This window comes from Branchiostoma lanceolatum, chromosome 8 (genome assembly GCF_035083965.1).
Source record: "Branchiostoma lanceolatum isolate klBraLanc5 chromosome 8, klBraLanc5.hap2, whole genome shotgun sequence".
NCBI lineage: Eukaryota > Metazoa > Chordata > Leptocardii > Amphioxiformes > Branchiostomatidae > Branchiostoma > Branchiostoma lanceolatum.
The window spans coordinates 19,999,154-20,017,887 of NC_089729.1; the positions used below are offsets into that span (position 1 = coordinate 19,999,154).

Here is an 18,734-nt window from a genome sequence, read left to right on the forward strand (position 1 = left end):
GGCTGATCATTCCTTTTTCTGCCGAATTCTACGATTCATACGCCCGTAAGAGGGCCTGGTGGAGGCTAATGGAGAGGTACAAGGGGACAGTAACGGGCCGTGGCACTTGCGCTGATAAACATGTTATGTAACAATGTCGGACTGTTTATACTTTGCGAAGGGGCTGTACTGTACATGTGTAGCGGTTTCACCCTGCTATAAATTCGCAGTAGTGTGTCTGAGAACAGCGTACGTTCTGAAACAACCCTGTCTTTCAAGCCAGTAGCCTGAAATACAATAATTCCTAATTTGAAAGCTTTTCGACGAATTTGCTCGAGTCAATTCTCCTGACTCCGCCCTCCAAACCCCTATGCGCAGCTAAGTGTCTGTTTTCCACTAAATCAAGTATTTTGGATAGAACACTACGGTAAGTTTGTCGTATTTTCTACGCCTGGAGGTTTCACTTTCGCTTCCTCTGTTATAGATCTGTATTGTATAGCAGGTACTGTTTACCCAGATCAAAAAACAACGCTGCAAAATCTTACAAAACTAGTCACATATCAAATATCTAAATTCCATTATAAAGAATTTTAAAAAGCAACACAACGGTGGCTTAAATCTTTTTTTTGAAAATGCCTAAGCTCGGAGACATCTGGTGTTTTTTAGAGTGGTAGTAAAGAAATAATACAATTCAATTATCTTGTGGGCAGTTCCTTCGCTGAATATCCATAGCCCGAGTGCCAGCCTTTTTAGCTTCCGTGCGCTACCCAAGCTCCGTTCCTTGGCCGGCAGAGGACCTTGGGTAGCGCAGCGGAGCTAGGGTAGCGGACGGAAGCTAAAAAGGCTGGCACCCGGGCTAGAATGTCCAGGCCACAGTATAGGACCACTGGTGACACTCGCGCACAGATACTAAGGCATTTCTATCTCTGCTAAATTGCAGTTTTCTGGGCTTGTCAACAATGCCTTATATAGATTGTCACGGCACAAGAATTTCATCTTGCTTCCCATACCTTTAGTTTACTATAGGTGAACAGCCTTTTTCTTCACCTGCCTTCGACGTTCAAATAAAAGATGGCGGGCACACCTACATATATGTTTACGTCAACGAAGAGCGCAGCTATGGTAACTTCGAAAAAAAGTTCAATACTAGTACTACTTCCGGGGTACAAGCTTCTGACCGTACTCAGTCCTTAACTGAACTGAACAGGTAAAGGTCCCAATAGAGGAGGGTAGACGAACCAAGCTCTTCCAGTCATAGAAGAAACTCCAAACCACCAACAGGACCAACAAAGGAGAACAGGAGACTGTGACTTAGAGATACGAGGTACATATAACCATCATAACTTTAAAATTTGGCCTCACAAATGAAAGGTAAATAGATCACTCAATAACGCTTTGTGAACAACGATTCAATCTCGGAGCTTGCCCATTGAATATCCAAGTAATATTGCTACATGTTTTAATCAAATCGGTCTCTTGTCACACCACTTTGTTTGTCACCAATGCACGTATCCTTTATATACAGCTAAATATTGAATTTTGATAAAATAAACAGTTTTTGTCAATCCCTGGCCAACATCCACTAAGATTAGATCGGGTAAATTCAGTATATACATCACTATAGAGTAACTTCTACGCCTTACCATACATGGATGGGCGCAGAGTTACATACTTCATTTCAATTCAAGCACTCATCCGCATGGACATATTTCAACCGGCATAGGTATAAACTGTAGAGAAATATTGTATCCTATTTACAAATATACATGAACTATCCATATATCATTAATATCAGAAGCGACAAATGGTTGACAAACTAAATGCAAACACTGTATATCACCAAAATCATTTCCGTGACAATGTAAGGGCGTAACCTAACAAACCGTGTACATAGTGACATAATTGCAATGTACTATCAAGTACTTAAAAGGTATAAAACAGTAAATGGTGTTTAAGTTATATATCTAACTGCCAACAACATTAAAAATCATTAGAAGGGCTAGCTTACACTGCCCTACATTCTGGCCCTACATTCTGAAACAATCCTGTCCCGCATACTAGAAGCCTGAAACACTAGTGCCCTTGGAAGGCTAACGTTTTCGTTTCGTTTCTGGGGGTGGTGGGTGGTATCATGGAGGACCTAATTTAGTTTATCATACTTGTAACAACCTCTTTTCGACAAATATGCGCTCAAGGGGTTTCGAGTCATGTTTGTCAGACTCCGCCTTCCAAAGCAAGCTAGGTGTCTCTTTTCCACTATGTCATGTTTTCTTTTTTTAACAGAACGCTGGGGTAGGTTTGTCAGTTTTCTACGCCTGGACGTTTCAATTTCACTTTCTTTGTTATAGATCTATATTGTGTAAATGATATACCCAGGTCAGAAAACAGCACAGATCAAATCAAATTACATGACTAGTTGTGATCACATATTTTAATCATTCATATAAAAAATTAAAAAACAAGACAATTTTGCGATCAAAATTTTCTGAAAATGCCAAAGCTCGGATCCATTCAGTGGCTATTTAATTGTAGTTAAACAATCATACAATTCAATTATCTTTTCGGCAGTTCCGCTACTGAATCTCCGGACCATAGAAGAGGGCCGTTGGTGACACTCGCGCACGAATACAAAGTCATTTCTACCCCTGTCCATACTGTTGCCAATTGCAGTTTTCTGGCTTGTGAACCATTGTAATCTTGTGAGCTCAAAATAGAAATTGTGAGCTCAAAATAGAAATTGTCACGACTTTCCGTACCTTTAGTCAAGGTGAACAGCCTTTTTCTCCACCTGCCTTCGACGTTCAAGTCGAAAATGGCGACCACACCTATGTTTACGTCAACGAAGACCGCAGCTATGGCAACTTCGCCATAAAGGTCAATACAGGGACTTTGATGCATATCTCGAGGTCTGTACTAAAGTTTCGGTGACTAGCAATTTCTTTTACCTGAATTCAACGCTCGAGTGGAAAAGAAGCAGCCACACCTATGTTTATGTGTAAGCTATGGCAACTCATGTCAAAAGAAGGTCAATACTAGTACTAATTCCGGGATACCAGCTTCTGAATGTAGTCAGTCATGTCTTACATGAAACATCCGCCGGGCTGACGAACTATGCTCTTCCTGCCATAGAAGAAACTCCGATCCACCGAGAGGAACTACAAATGACCAGGAGACCGTAACTTAGAAATGAGAGGTACATTTGATTTATCGCAACTTCAAAGTTTGGCCTTACAGATGAAAGGTGTGCCACTTTGCCAAGGATCAGGTTAAAATGAACCAGTTGTTCCTGAAGACATGGGCTATCAGAGCTTTATAAGCCATTCATTAGGAAGGGTACTCTCTGTAGCTATTGCTAAAGAAGGTAATGGCTATAGCAGCAACCATGATCTAAAATATGCTTCTTTGCATAATTTACATATCAAAACTCAAGATATTTTAGTAAGGAATGAGGCCTACGAACCCCAGGTATCTAGGCTGTATCTCGAACACGTCTAAACCTTATGGAGAGACCTAGAGAATAACAATTTTTTTGCTTAAGTGTAACAATTTATTGTATTTAGGTATGTGTTATTCAGAGCGTTGGGGAAACTTCAAGAAGAAACCTTAAGGAAACACATATTGGTTCGTGAGCAACAACGTATTGTCATTTGATATTTGAGTAGTGTTCAGTGCGTTGTAGTGCGTCTTGGGACCTCACTGACAGACGGAAAAAAATAGCACATTTTAGTTAAAACACGATCCAAATCTAAAGGGGAAAATCCAAATTATTCCCCTTTTTTTGTCTAAGATTTTGAAATATCAAGACGCCAAATTCTTGAAAATAAAGCTTTTTAAGATGTAATAACAAAAATTAAAGACTCTGAGATGTTAAAAAAAGACCCCCACAGTGTATTGAATCTCTGAAGTTATCGAGAAAAATTCCCTCCTTTGGTCGGGAACGAGGGAAATTTTCTCTCTTAACCAGCCACGATACGAGGGAAATTTTCTCGCCAAGTCTAACAAAAGGGAATTCTGGGCCTGAGTCCGCCGCGAGGGAAATTTTCTCGCCAAGTCTAACAAAAGGGAATTCTGGGTCTGAGTCCGCCGCGAGGGAAATTTTCTCGCCAAGTCTAACAAAAGGGAATTCTGGGCCTGAGTCCGCCGCGAGGGAAATTTTCTCGCCAAGTCTAACAAAAGGGAATTCTGGGTCTGAGTCCGCCGCGAGGGAAATTTTCTCGCCAAGTCTAACAAAATGGAATTCTGGGTCGAAGTCCGCCGCGAGGGAAATTTTCTCGCCAAGTCTAACAAATGGGAATTCTGGGTCTGAGTCCACGCGAGGGAAATTTTCTCGCCAAGTCTAACAAAAGGGAATTCTGGGTCTGAGTCCGCCGCGAGGGAAATTTTCTCGCCAAGTCTAACAAAATGGAATTCTGGGTCGAAGTCCGCCGCGAGGGAAATTTTCTCGCCAAGTCTAACAAAATGGAATTCTGGGTCGAAGTCCGCCGCGAGGGAAATTTTCTCGCCAAGTCTAACAAATGGGAATTCTGGCCGCGCGGGAAATTTTCTATCCAAGTCCACCGCGAGGGGAATTTTGACGCCAATTCCAACAGAAAGGGAAGTTCAACACCAGCGCTGTTCTTAAACCAAGTCCGACGCAAGCGGCGTCCCTTCGCCAAGTCCGACATCAGGGGAAGAAGGTCCATGCTAAGTCCGGCACTTGGGAATCGTCTAGCCGGACCGGACACTTGAGAGCATGACGTCAAGCCATCCTTCTTGAAGAACAAGGTGAGCAACGTTATACAGTTTCAGTTATATGACGCACACACACCCAATGATCTTTGGATTGGTGTATTATAGTACACAGACAACATGTCCACTGCACTGAGGCCAACAAAAAAAAGGAAACATATAAAAGATATATGCTAAGTATGAAAATACTATGATACTAGACATTACAGACACTCCTGTGAATACAGTTGTATAAAGAAAACAGGCTTACAAGTTAAAGACATTATCACCCTTCCCTGTCGTGTTTTTTAATCGTAACAATTCTGTAAGAACATCATCATAGCATGTACTCTACATGGTAATTGGTTGAGCACAGAAGCAATGAAATAGCTGTTCGAACATGAGGATCAAAGAACACAATACAGAGACAAGTCAATACAAATTTGGTTCAAATAACATGCAGTAAACTAGAGCAATAGCGCGGAACAGAAAATCTAACTACGGCCGCGGCCACCCCGTCCTCTTCCACCTCCACGGGCACCGCGTGGACGTCCTCGTCCTCGACCTCCCTTCCCACCTCGCTTCCTCTTTCCCACTGTTGATCCTTGGACGACAATCTGATGAAAATTGCATGATAGTTAGCAACAATTAAACAGTTTTACACACTCATTACAAAAATGAAAATCCGGACGGTTCATCCAGAAGTTTTCCTCCTTCTTTCTCAATATCTGACCTGGTCTGTGAGCCCATCCAATACTGTAAATGCATTTAAGTTCGCATGATTTTCATGTCGCGTTCAAGGGAAAATGGAGTGTTCGCGGTGGATTTAAGTTTGCGGCAGCGCTATAGTCACATACTGCTACAGTATTGGACGAATGATCGCGGTGGTTTTAAGATAGCGATGAAACGGTCGCCGCGAAACCGCGAACATAAAACCAACATGAACATTTCTGCATTTACAGTATCTATTTTGAAGCGCAAAATCTTACCTCGGCACTTTCGACCTCCTCTTCCAACAGACGGTCAAGCTCTTGAGAGATGCATGCCTCTGCCCCATCTCTGTTTTCCAGCTCCGCTGGACTATAAGCCGACAGCTGGTTCAAAAGCCAGCCTGTGCCATCTCCTGAGGCATAGCGTAGTTTAGCAGGCTGGCTTTGTGACGCGGTCTTCAGGTCACCGAGATACTTCTTCCAGTCGTTTGCTTCTTCTGATTCTAAGTAGGGTGTCCACTTAGGGAGCTTCTGCGACATCAGGTTCGTCACATTGATTTCTCTCTTTTCGAAGACTGGGAGCAGCAGCTTCGGCCTTCCTGCAGGTCTGACCGGAACGTTCTCTTCATTTGCGCGGAACATCCCGGTCCTTAGGATTTTCCACCCGTGGTCGTTGCTTCGCCTGTAGAACATATCTACCCGATCCCGCATGGTTGTGTTCTTTCGGAACCGGAACATGCCGACTTTGGAGTGACCTTTGATGTTCACGATGTACGGCTCTAACCACCCTCGAACATCGTACAGGCCGCGCATCTCCGCTGCGTCAGGAAGTTTTTCGAGGAGCTGCTTTGGTGTCCTTGCCTCTTCATGCCTCAGTCTGTCAGCTATTTGACTGAATAACTGATCTAAGTTGAAAAGGGATAACGCATTTGAATATTTGACATAAAGAGTTTGTTTCGAATTTGTATGCTTTTTGGGAAATGCAATTTAGGTCAACGGCTGAACACCTGTTTTTTTTGTTCACGGATTACTTGAACCATTTATTGAACCATTTTCAACAACAAGACAACTTACTTAATGAAGAAACATTCATACTTAATTGTTGTTTCTGATTTCGTATTTTGTTTTCACAATCTTTGATGTTACTTAGATTCTGCAATTTCTCTGAGGTTGAAAAATTGCGGCACCTAATTCTTCACCTTTTTTCATGTACTCGCAAAAGATAGCATAGTTACGATGGTAGCAGAACAGTTTTCGGCCCATGCGGATTTCTATAGTTAAGGGCCACAAGATGACTGGCTTTGACGCGGCATAAATCATTGTTGGTGCAATAGCGAAATACGAAAAACATGTGTGTTTGAGTTAAAGGTACAATCTACAAAATACTGTGTTCTGCGACCTCAAGTGAAAGTCATCTGTCAAATGAATGGCAATGATTTAGAAATAGTATGCCGTGTCTTACCTATATCTTCATGTGTATGGCCTACATATAGGAACGACAGCTGAACCTACAGAACAGAAGCAGTAAATGATTTCAATGACAGCCATTCCCATTAGATACATCGTGTTCCTCCTTATGATAGGGTCACATTTTTAATCCTGGGCCCGGCCGGGCTGTTTGCGGAAACGACAATTAAAAGTGCTGGTATACTTTGAGTTGTCGTTTCCGCAAACAGCCCGGCCGGGTCCGGTTGGGAAATGTGACCCTAGCATAAGGTAAATAGAGAGTAGAAATAATATTTCCGTTATAACGTACACTTATCATTTTCCTAGACCTTATACAAGCAATTTATTATACTTACAACACAAGTAACAACAAACACATATTTCTGGAGTCGTATAACTAAACATCTGTATACGTATGCGTAATCGGCTTCTAAAGATGTTATATTTCAGCGTAAGACACCATGAATTCAACGATAAGAAATATTTTGATGACGCTGACTACTGTATCTGTATCTATATAGCCGGTATAACCGCCATTAGGCGTAACACACCAGCTTCGCAGGTACGCGGCGCGGCAGCAGCTGGTCATATTACACCGAACGGTCTGTTACACCTACATGTAGTCTTTGCATATCTGACTGCAACCGTTCTTTAAAGCTACTTACTTCCGCAAATATTCCTTGATGGACCAACAGATCGAGAAACGCCAACATGAATCTGTTCTTGTTTTCCCTGTAAAAATGGCATAAATTTCCATTGAGATAAGTTACTTATTCTAGGGGAAAACTACAGTCAAGTAGAAAACCAGCCAATCACATGCACACTAAAAGTAAAGGGCACACAGCATCGAAGATTATAGTAGTATTGGAAGTATATTAATGTATCAGACAGAAGAAACAGAACTCAATAGTTCTGATCATTTTCCACAAACGTCGTACAAAAGACATTTTAGATTGCTGTATGGACGAGAAGAGGTTGGAAGAGCCATGTCAGAAAACATGTACAAGTCGGAAGCAGTCACATTCTTCGCATCTAACCTCTGCTTGGAGAGTAGGCAATACCAATTTCAGAATAGCACTTACCTGAAACAGTTATCAGCCTGGACATACAGGATAGGAGGCAAGGGTCCACGCTGAAACATGAGCAAGGTCAAGGGAACAACGTTAGTTTGTTGATTACAAGGTGTTTTACACACACATTTAGGCAGGACACGTTCGATAGCACATTCGATATGGATGCCCATGTTCAATATCATATCCTAAGATTTATAAAGAACTATAATCTAAATCATGAAGCCAGCTGTGCCACATATAGAGCAGGGTAGTGGCAATACAAAAATTACCTTGGACAGACGATACAGCATTTTCAGCAGTAGGTTTATTGTCAGGTTGCTGTCATGTTTGTACTCAAACACATCCGTATATGTCGCCTTGATGCCATGCCCGTGACTGATTATGCCAGACACGTGCACCTTCATGAGGTCCGTTGACGCCATGTCCTGAAAAATAAAATAAAAATGATATAATTAGAAATATCTACAACAAACGCTTCATAGTGACATAAAAGTGACAAAAACGCAGACTCAAATTTTGTAAGCAGTCATTGGCATACAATTAGAAATGCGTCTTTAATAAAAGTCACCTTTGACTTGGGACCAACAAAGTGTGGGAGATACGTCTTCGCTTGGTCCATCCCTGTAACAGAAACGCATTCACCTTATTTTTGCAACAAATAGATGTATATCAAACTGTCAAACGCTTGTCAAACGCATATGGCAACCTTTTCTATTTTCTAATAGATGTTTTGTGTAGTCTGGCAAAAAGACTAGATAAAACAAGTATAGCAACCTTTTCAAGGATTTATGAGATGCACATTTAGATGAATCGAACAGGAATGCTTCGGTACCATTTTCAATCCGGGGCTCGGCCAGGCAGCTTGTTGGAACAAAACATGTCATATAGTTTGATTATCAATTTTGATTCTTTACATTACAACTGACAACAAAAGACAAAAAAACGTAAAGAAAACTACCCCTGACCACACATTGTGCATTTTCTTTATTTGTCGTTTTCGTAAACAGCCCGGCCGGACCCCGAATTCGAAATGGGACCGAAATATAAGTCAGTAATTGTTGTCAAAAACACGTGTATGGAAACTGATTTGTAAAATTGCAACAGGACAGCGAAACATTGATATTTTGTCGGGTTGCTTCATCATTTTCTATCATATATTGTTTTGGGTGCCTTCCACGAAGGTACGCTACTAGAGTTAGCAAAGGGCAACATCCTTTGCCCACAATCCTCTGAACTTACCATCGATAATCAGGCTCAGGTATCGGTTAGGATTCCTATGGGCCGCCTCTCTTCGTCTATAGTAGTTGAGGCGTTCACGCCTATAATAGGGATGACAGCATTGGTAAGTACTTGATTCATGTACCTAAAACAATTCAAGAAAATATCCTGTTGCATCCATTTCTGTAAGGATCATGAATGACACTACCAGGCACCCAATACACAGGGGATACCAGTCCACGGTTCTACATACGACGGCCTCTAGAAAGGCTATGAGAGTACGTTTACTACATTTTCAACAGCTACATCTTGCGATGATACACATGAACCACAAATAGCGCTGACTCAACGTCCTGACATTTTTTTTTTCTTTCCAAAAGCTGTGTTTTGATACTTCTGGTGGTCGAAGTAACGCTTCTCTTCTCCGTAAACTCAGAAGAGAACAAAGTTTCCTGTCTATTCACAAACTGGACAGACAAGTTGGATAGTCGTGCGTACGTCACGTCACCGTTAAGTGTTTATTATTACAGTTTCACGTTCTCGCAACAAGTAGCAAAAGTTATAATATCACAATTAACAGTCAGTGGCACGAAGGCCTAGACATAATGAACGACAATGTTGAACAATTGTAGGACACGACAGGATAACGAGATAACTGTTTACGCCAATAACGGAAAATATAGAAAGGGAATATATAAACTGTTAACTGAAAGGGAATATATAAACTGTTTACATTATCGGGAAAAAAATAAAATAAAAAGATCATGTAGTCTGTTCAGATTATCCGACAATGGGATGGCCGAAGGCCATATGAAAACAGTGTACGTTGTCAACGCAAGTGGAAAAATAACATTGTTTCACGGACCAAGGCAAAAAGATCACACAATGAATTACGTCATTGGCGCGCAGGCTAGCCTGTGTTTACAAAAGCTCTTGGCCGGAGGTTACTGACCCCCGCTATGGTTACAGGACCGGCCTGCCGCTAGGAGCGCGATTTGTCAGGCTAGCGCACAGGCCAGGCAGGAATAATACAGTTACATATTAATATTAAACAAACTCCAATTGGGGATGACTACATTTAGCGCAGAAACTATAAACTGGAAAGGAAATATAAACTGTTTACATTATCGAGATGAACTGTTTATATTATTGAGCTGGAGGACCCAACCGTACGCTGGAAGTGATAGCGACGAATAAGGTGGGGATTGAGGGACAAGTGGCCGGGAGAGCCAAATGAAGGAAGATTGCGGGCATCCGTCCAATTTGCGAGCCGACAAGGAAACGTGAGTTACTTTCAAAACAGTACAGTACCTGTTACCTGTGAATAGCAAAATTATTTCCGGCGGAATAAATAATATAAAAGCCTCCATGTTTAAAACGTGTGCCGTGGCAAGGTCACAAATAGCCCAAGATAATACCCAAAATCTCTTGTGACTCTTGTGAGGGATGTGGGCCACACTTCATTTTCACAAACACTTAACAATGGGTATTCCTTCCACTGTAGTATGATTTCACTAAGGAGACTGGAAATCGTCACTACATGCATATGTCATATGCTGCAAAGCTTTAATATAGTGCTATTAAATATAAGTTGCTGTCAATGCTTTATCAAACATAACAGATAGGCGTGCATAATCAAGCTTGCTTTTTTAATGGGGATCAGAAAATGTACATATGATGTAGATGGATCAATGCTTACATTTGTCGGTCAAGATGGGCGCGACGTCGATCCTGAATCTGAAGTCGTTTCCTTGGAATCCGTGTCCTCTCCAGCTTTCGCTCCAGCTGCACACATTTCTTACACTTGGTAAACAGGCTGGACTGCATTGAGAGATAGAATACATTGAATAATTAATAAGAGTTTCACAAAATCAAACAAGCCATACATCAATTATAGAGACGGTATGGTACTTTGCCTTTAAACCAAGTCACACGCTGGATAATGAAGATCTTACAATTGATTGTACAGTTACTTTCTCATAATGCAAATGCGACCACGACTTAGAATTCATCCTTTATCCGAGGCCTTCTTGATTTTTCGTTTACGGTAAAACAAACACACACACGCACACAGAAACAGAAACAAACAAACACATGTACACACATACGCACACAAACACACGTACACTGACACACAAACACGCACACAAATACACACATTGAAATACAAATTATAATTACCTTCTTAATGAACACGTTGTCATGCATCTCGTTCCACATGTTGTAAAAGGTCTGTTTCGAGCAGTACGGTTCCATTTCTAGAGCCTTTTCTTGACGATACTGGTGGTAGACGCCCTGTTTTCGTGTCCTGTAGGGAAGCCACGTTTCTTTTCGGTGGGGCATCTTCTCGCCATTTTCACTGAGGTACCTCTCGAACCAAACGTTGGCCTTCACATACGCGGGGGACTTTTGTCGGCGAGGTCTAATCCTTTCAGAGGCTGACGGGCGACCATCCAGGAAGGCGGTTCTACCTTTGTAGTAGACCTTTTTCTTAATACCGTGGAGCCTACACCATGCTTTTCTACACATGCCTCTTCCATTCGCCTTGAAGGAAAATGTGGTCTTAAGCTCATTTTCACTGTTCTGGAAGCTAGAAAACTTCTCGATAAGCCATGACGACCGCGCAGACGCGTCTCCACAGCCGAAGTATTTCTCTCTGTTTTTCTTTAAGTCACGATATGTGAAGCGCTGTGAACACTTGGAACGGCAACAGGGACTCATCGACAGCGTCTTGTGCAGAGTCTCCCGCTTCACAGCTCTGTCCAGAAGTTTCGCACCAGCTCTGCCGGACCCACCTACATTTATGAAATCGAAGACATGGATTGACTTCTTGAAATTATGTTTTATCTGTCAGTTTGTGTAAGCAGTAAAAGAAGTGCATTTTAGCTCCACTGCTCCACTACACGTAAATAATATTACCGTAGTCTGACTAAATCGTGCTCCACCACCTCAACAAACACAGACGCCAGTGAGACATTGTGGCAACACAGGCTAACCTTACGAACCTCCCCATAACAAAATTCTTACGTCGGACCATTTTCAAGGTCAAGAACGATCACAGTTACAATTAAACATTATGAATCACGTGTACCATTGTCAACCCTCATGCTTATGGAAAGTACATTATGATGGTGAACTCTTACATGAAAAGTCATAAGGCTCTTTTTACCGGCATGGCTCTTTGTTCTTGCCGTCGGTGTTTTGCTCGCCGGTATGTAGTAGGAGCTGTCGAAGGGCTCAGAGTTGGTGTCGGACAATCCGGATGGGTCATCATCAGACGATTCTAGGCGGTGCACTCCAAGGTCACTGTCGCTGTTGGAATCGTACATTGTGCTCTTCTGTCGAGTGCTGCTAACGTACGGTAACGCGTTGGCTTGGTCGTTTTCATTAAAGTCATATACATCTAGATTGTCCCCTTTACTGCCGAAATACGGCTGCCCCGGGCTAGGGTTATATGAGCTAGGGGTGTCTTGACCAGACAATACACGGGAGTCGGTGGTTTGGCTAGGCTGGTATTTTGAATGCAACTGTTCTGCGCCTGGACTTGGCTGATACGGACTAGATATGGCGAAATACGGCTGCCCCGGGCTGGGGTTATATGAGCTAGGGGTGTCTTGACCAGGCAATACACGGGAGTCAGTGGTTGGGCTAGGCTGGTATTTTGAACGCAACTGTTCTGCGCCTGGACTTGGCTGATACGGACTAGATATGGCGAAATACGGCTGCCCCGGGCTGGGGTTATATGAGCTAGGGGTGTCTTGACCAGGCAATACACGGGAGTCGGTGGTTTGGCTAGGCTGGTATTCTGAACGCAACTGTTCTGCGCCTGGACTTGGCTGATACGGACTAGATATGGCGAAATACGGCTGCCCCGGGCTGGGGTTATATGAGTTAGGGGTGGACAACAGATACGGTAAGGGACAATTACATGCACCCTGACAGTCGCATCCAGTCTGCTCCTTCTCTTCTAGCTGAACTGTGCGGTGTTTCGTTTTCTGTAAAAACAAAACACGGAAGTACCGAGTGTTAAAATAAGAACCCTTCGTTTGTGAAATCAAAGACCATCGGACGCATTAATCGTAGGCAAGTTGACGTAGGTCCTCCCACGCAGGCACAGTAGTTTGAAGATGATAACGTCATAAACACTTACTTTCCAACCACAGTAAAAAGTTAAGATGGGCAAAACAACATATTTCTGTGCATAATTTTTCAGCAACAGAACTAATGTTTATCTAGACCATACATATGCTGCATGTAGTTACCTCTGCTGTAATAGATCTAATGCACGCTCCTCCACAGCGTCCTTTCTTTCCCCTAATTAAACCCGGGCCTGGGCATAGCGGGGCGCATTATGCATTAGTGTGTGTGCGTTCTTTGTGTCCTGGGAAAGAGAATATTGTTTGTGTGCGCAGCGCATGCTGCGAAAGTCAGTCCTGGGGACGAGTGTTTTGCCGCGAGAATGCCCAACTCCCTCCCGTGGCAAAGTAGGGTCCATGACATAACTCCCCTCCGAGCACAATGTAGAGTGGTAATCTTAACACCCTAACAGCGCCAATGATAAGGTACTTTGTAAACCTCTGTTTCTTATAACATAACACACTTGAGGAACATTTTACCCCCCAAGAGAGCGAACTTTCGTCTGGTTTTCAACGTGTTTAGTTAGAAGAAATAACGGTAACTACCAGTAGAAGGTCGCCCGTTACGTACTTGTGTACACAACTACGCGCGGATGAACAAGAAAAGCACCAAAAAAAACGACAGCTAAACAGTCAACGAATTTTATCGACAAAAAACGAATATTTTTTGCTTTGCACGGTGTAATCTTTTTAACTTTGTGTGTAATCTTTTTAGCTTTGTGTGTAATCTTTTTAGCTTTGTGTGTAATCTTTTTAACTTTTTTGTGTCTTGCTGCCTTTTTGTCATACGTGTACGTTTTGAATGATATTCCCAGTATAAAGTCAAGGGTAACAAAAATCCAGTTTAGGACGGAGCGATGCAGTCAGCGTGTCGCGGGTCCAGTGAGAGGGGGGCTCAAGCGTAATGTATGAGTTTACCCATTTTCTGTGCCTGGTAAATAAAGATTAAAGTTAGCCTAGATCTATGGCTACTTTCCCTCAGCAAATAGGCAGCCCCAATTTTAAGTGGTTACATTACATACACACATACTCATACAAATGCTACCGAAAACATAACCTCCTTGGTGAAGGTAGTTGCGGCCTGTGTGCTACCTGTGGCGGCGGGGCAATTAGCTTCCACAACATAAAGATTAACGACTGTTGCGCGGTGGTCTGGTACCCGGAATTAGGCTCTTCTCTGTGGAACTCCAAGTTTCCTGTCTATTCACAAACTGGACAGACAAGGTTTAGTCGTACGCACGTCACGTCACCGTTAAGTGTTAATTATTACAGGTTAACGTTCTCGCAACAAGTAATCAAGAGTTATAATACCGATCACTTGACAGACAGTGCACGAAAGCCTAGACATAATGAACGACAATATTGAACAATTGTAGGGCACGACGGGATAACGAGATGACCGTTTACGCAGAGAAAGTAGAAATTGTTTGCTGAAAAGAAAATATTAGAAGTTTACATTATCGAGCTGGAGGACCCGCGGCTTGTTCATATGGGAGAGGGGGCAGGGGCATGCGCAGCCAACCGTACGCGCAGAAACTATAAACTGAAAAGGAAATATAAACTGTTTACATTATCGAGATGAACTGTTTATATTATCGAGCTGGAGAACCCAACCGTACGCTGGAAGTGATAGGGACGAGAGGTGGGGATTGCCGATTGAGGAACAAGTGGCCGGGAGAGCCAAATGAAGGAAGATTGCGGGCATCCGTCCAATTTGCGAGGCGACAGGTGACGTGAATACCTACAGCCTGACTACACCATAAACAGTTTGCCATCTTCAGGCACTATACAACAGTGGTAGCACGCGCTAGCGCCGTTATCTTGTATAGTTTTGTTGACACAGAACCTTGAAGTTCTAGGTGCTAATCCCTGACATCGATGTTCAATCACCCCGTAGATGATTTTGTTGCATGTTCTAGATTGTATATTGTCCAGTTACAAGGGTTAGCCCTTTATGATAGCCTCTGGCTAGTTGGGTAGCACTGGATTTAAGATTTTTATTCAGATATATAGACGAATAAAATAAAATTTAAAAAAATCGAATTAAGTTCTCTGAGTTAGAGTAGCCAGTAGGTACATGAACCTTGTACCAAGCTTCGGTAATGGATATGTGGCCCTTAGGGACATCCCACACGACGAGCAAACACAAACCATCGCACACACATCTGTACAAAAGTAGGGGGTCAATCAAGGTGTGGGTGGATCAAAATCTCCAGCCGGGCGCAACGAGGTCATAATGAGGTCACCTGAGTTAGAGGGGTAAATAGTAAAGCTAGTCCCTAATATAAGGTCAAATCTATGGTGCGTGTGAACTCCTATATCAAAGAATTATCTCTATTTGTCTAAATAAAGCCACCTCTGATCTCTTAGTAGTATTTTTGTTAACACAGTGATCATGCGGTAAGAGTAATTCAACGGTCGGGCTAAATGCTGTTTCGGTAAATAACTGAATAAATCCCTACGATTACTACTATCAGCTGGCAAAAGAAATAGAAATAGATGAATAGAAATAAATAGAAAGACCGACAGAACGGGTAAAAAGACGCCAACGACAAACCGGATCCTATTCTATCTGTGCTTTAATTGTACATGTTTATTACACTACCTGAAAAAGTACATTATAAACTCCAAAAAAAGTCCGACTCGAAGAGCCTGCTAGATAGTGCTGAGGTCACAAATCTAATCCCAGGCCCGGCCTGGCTGTTTGCAGAAACAAACAAAAAAGACAAGTGTAGATTAAAAGATATATAAACAAAAAATCTTAGCCTGGAATCCAAACCTATCATAGCTCCCGATTCACCTCCCCGCAAATTTGAGAAGAGGACACTCGGGAGCTATGATAAGTTTTGATTCCAGGCTACAACGTTCTGTGTGTTTTGTCTTTTGGTGTCTTTCATGACATATTTTTCGTTCCCGAAAACTGTTAGACCGGACGTCGGTCCAAAATGTGATCATGGGAGCTACCCGCTGAGCGATGCGCATGGTTTCATTTGTCCTAGTGTTGAACAGGCCTGGTTGCCTGATAGAAGAAAAGACTGCTTGTAAAGGGGTAATCTTACGGTAGGGTAATCTCAAAGCAGATGTAAAGAGTAAAAAAAAGTTTCAAACTCAGGTTCGCTATGCAGATATGCAAAACGTTTCGATCTTACAAATCCACTAGGCAATGACGGTGATATGGAGTTTGAAAACATTTTCTACGATCTTGCATTCCCACATGAATGAATCCACATCTGCCTTGAGCTTTGATACCCCTTCGCGTGCGAGTGTCCAGCTGTCTGACAGACGGATGTCACTAAATTCGCTTTGGGGATCTGAAGATCACTTTCCTCCTAGACATCAAACTTTGACCTCGCGAACCTGAGGAGCACCTGATCCTTACTTTTGAAAATGATTTTGCTGTCCAACCAAAGTAATATTTTGCTCCTGACAATGTGTTTTCCAAGTTATTTTACCAAGCCATCGTCTAATTTGATTTGCGGGGAGGGACAAACAATGAGAAACAAAAACAAAAGCGGGTGACCCAGAATACTGTACAAGATTTGTAGCACAGACTATCAGTGCACGGTATATAAAAAAGAATGTGCTGCTATTGACTGAAAAGCCTCCAAGAAGATGTTCAAAAGTTTGCTAAAACACTTACTCTCCAAACAGATCTTAGGGTGGCTCCAATGGGTCCCGTGATTGGCTGGATATTGTTTGGCCCGTGAATTCTGTCGTCTTGCCACCGTTGTATCTGCTTGGAGACTATAAGATACCCGCACGGAGATTTGTAGCCTGCATTCAATCAAGCCTCCTGTGACCGCTCGCCGCCCTGTAACCGCCTCACAACCCAAGAGCTTGATTGCTATGGCCGCTAACTCAAGGGAATCCTCCTTTCTAAATATGGATAATCTATGCAGCCGTCATCAGCCCACAGAGCTGCCTGCCCAGGCCAGACTCTAGTTGCTAAGGATCTATTGCTGTTGCTATCCAGTGATTGACAGCTGCAGATGTCTTATCTGCAGTTGGTAGGAAGAGAGTTTCACAGACTGTTTCTCTGTACTTTGAACATTTTTCGGCAGTCAAGTCTTTTCTTGTTGGATTTTCAAACTTGGTTTTTGATGTGGGAGAAACTGACATTGTCTGCCTCTAAAGAAACAGATAAACTAAGGAGGTTTAAAATCCTTTTTAACTGGATTGGACACATCTCATTTCTCACCCTCCCGACATCTGGATCTGATTTCCCATCCCTTCCCCCTGTCTGCATGGTGTGACAGCTAACAGACATGCTAACTAGGTGGTTTCTATGGCAATGGGAGCCTAGCTGAAATCCTGCCCTATGATTGGTGTTACCATTTCTGATAACAGCTCTCCCGGCTTAGAGCAACCAGAGCACAAACTCCGCGGGGAGGGGAGAGAAACCCCCGGACAGCTGGAGTTTGAGTTATACAGACTAGGAGATTTGATACCAGAGCAGACACGAGGTGAAAACTCGTTCAGTCAGGAGTGAGATGTTATCTTCGCGACTCAACCATGACAGGGAAATGACGGTGCTAGATTAGCCTGGATACCAGACCCTTCGCGCGATGCGATGCGATAACCCCTGTTGGGAGGGGAAGGCCTAATAGAGTTACGCGGCAGGAAGTCATTTAGGGGTCAGTGGATGGAGAGAGCGCTTGCTTCGAGAAAAAAAAATCTCTGCTGAACTGTCTTGAACTGTCAACTTTTTAAGTGAATGTTTGCTGTAGATAAATTGAGCCTGCGATCTGCTTGGAGATTCTCTATGAATGAACACGTTTGATACACAGAAAAAAATGTATCCCAGATGATCCCATAGCCCTTTCTGTTGCCGGGTCTGTTCGAGAGGATCATATTACGGAGGTCCAGATTGATATCTCACATACAATCTATTGCACAGATCAAGTCCTGCTGACCGCTTTGGTTGACCAATTCATATCGCCACAACACATAAACATTAGGTTCGCGACGTGCTGTTCTAAGAAATGAGAATGATGGCTGAAACAAGCAATGTACTCTCTACTCTATAAATACTTTCAAAGTCAAGGCTTTGAGGCCGAGAGTGAGAGATAATCATGATAATCATAATAAATGTAATGTACTTACCCAGTGTCTTCCTTTAGACGGTGTCGGAGGTGCCCCTCCTTTTACGGGGATGTGCGCGTGAATTGTGCCGTCGTCGCTAACCGATGCATCATGGTGCACCTTCTTCCCGTTCTTGTAGAGTTTCAATATTGATTTCGGTATTCCGGTTAAATCTGACACTTTTTCATACAGTGCTAGCCCAGATGCGTGGTTTCCCAAGATTTCCATCTCAAACGTCGGTCCAATCGGTGGTGCGATGGTGAACAGCAGCTTGCCATTGGCGGGTCGGATGGTGCAAGAAAGTTCACGATGCGAGACTGCAAACCGATTGATGACAAAAAGCATTGCCATACACCCGAGAAGATAGAAGGTTACAAACATGG

At 42.8% G+C, this 18,734-nt stretch overlaps 3 protein-coding genes across 8 annotated transcripts in view; 1 reads left to right on the top strand and 2 right to left on the bottom strand.

Annotated features, from left to right (window-relative positions):
- LOC136440343 (steroid 17-alpha-hydroxylase/17,20 lyase-like) overlaps nucleotides 1-18,734 on the bottom strand; it is a 79,982-nt gene that overhangs the window by 28,519 nt on the left and 32,729 nt on the right. The window contains exon 1 of one of the 6 annotated variants that reach the window (XM_066436332.1): nucleotides 2,736-3,106. The exons of 4 other annotated variants lie outside the window; for them this stretch is intronic. The gene's annotated coding sequence lies outside the window, so the exon portion shown is untranslated. Of the gene's footprint in view, nucleotides 1-2,735; nucleotides 3,107-18,734 lie in introns of those variants that run through there. One more of the 6 variants, XM_066436324.1, reaches the window with a different exon arrangement.
- Nucleotides 1-18,734, top strand: part of LOC136440342 (uncharacterized) — a 60,334-nt gene that overhangs the window by 3,500 nt on the left and 38,100 nt on the right. The gene's annotated exons all lie outside the window — the stretch shown is intronic.
- LOC136440340 (uncharacterized) lies at nucleotides 4,791-18,732 on the bottom strand. The gene is made up of 12 exons (XM_066436318.1): nucleotides 18,373-18,732; nucleotides 12,303-13,128; nucleotides 11,315-11,928; nucleotides 10,833-10,954; nucleotides 9,155-9,234; nucleotides 8,484-8,536; nucleotides 8,185-8,340; nucleotides 7,925-7,974; nucleotides 7,508-7,574; nucleotides 6,859-6,904; nucleotides 5,676-6,301; nucleotides 4,791-5,303 (listed from the first exon to the last, which is right to left on the bottom strand). Exons 1-12 carry the CDS (start codon nucleotides 18,730-18,732, stop codon nucleotides 5,181-5,183), a joined length of 3,123 nt encoding a protein of 1,040 aa, XP_066292415.1. The 3' UTR covers nucleotides 4,791-5,180.

What these genes read in the sequence shown, in the direction of transcription:
- LOC136440340 (XM_066436318.1), bottom strand. Translation starts at nt 18,732, where the DNA reads ATGTTTGTAACCTTCTATCTTCTCGGGTGTATGGCAATGCTTTTTGTC. An exon ending in GCCCATCTTGACCGACAAAT is followed by an intron (nt 9,235 to 10,832) that starts GTAAGCATTGAT and finishes TCCCTATTATAG; the next exon opens with GCGTGAACGCCTCAACTACT. An exon ending in CAGGCTGATAACTGTTTCAG is followed by an intron (nt 7,575 to 7,924) that starts GTAAGTGCTATT and finishes CCATTTTTACAG; the next exon opens with GGAAAACAAGAACAGATTCA.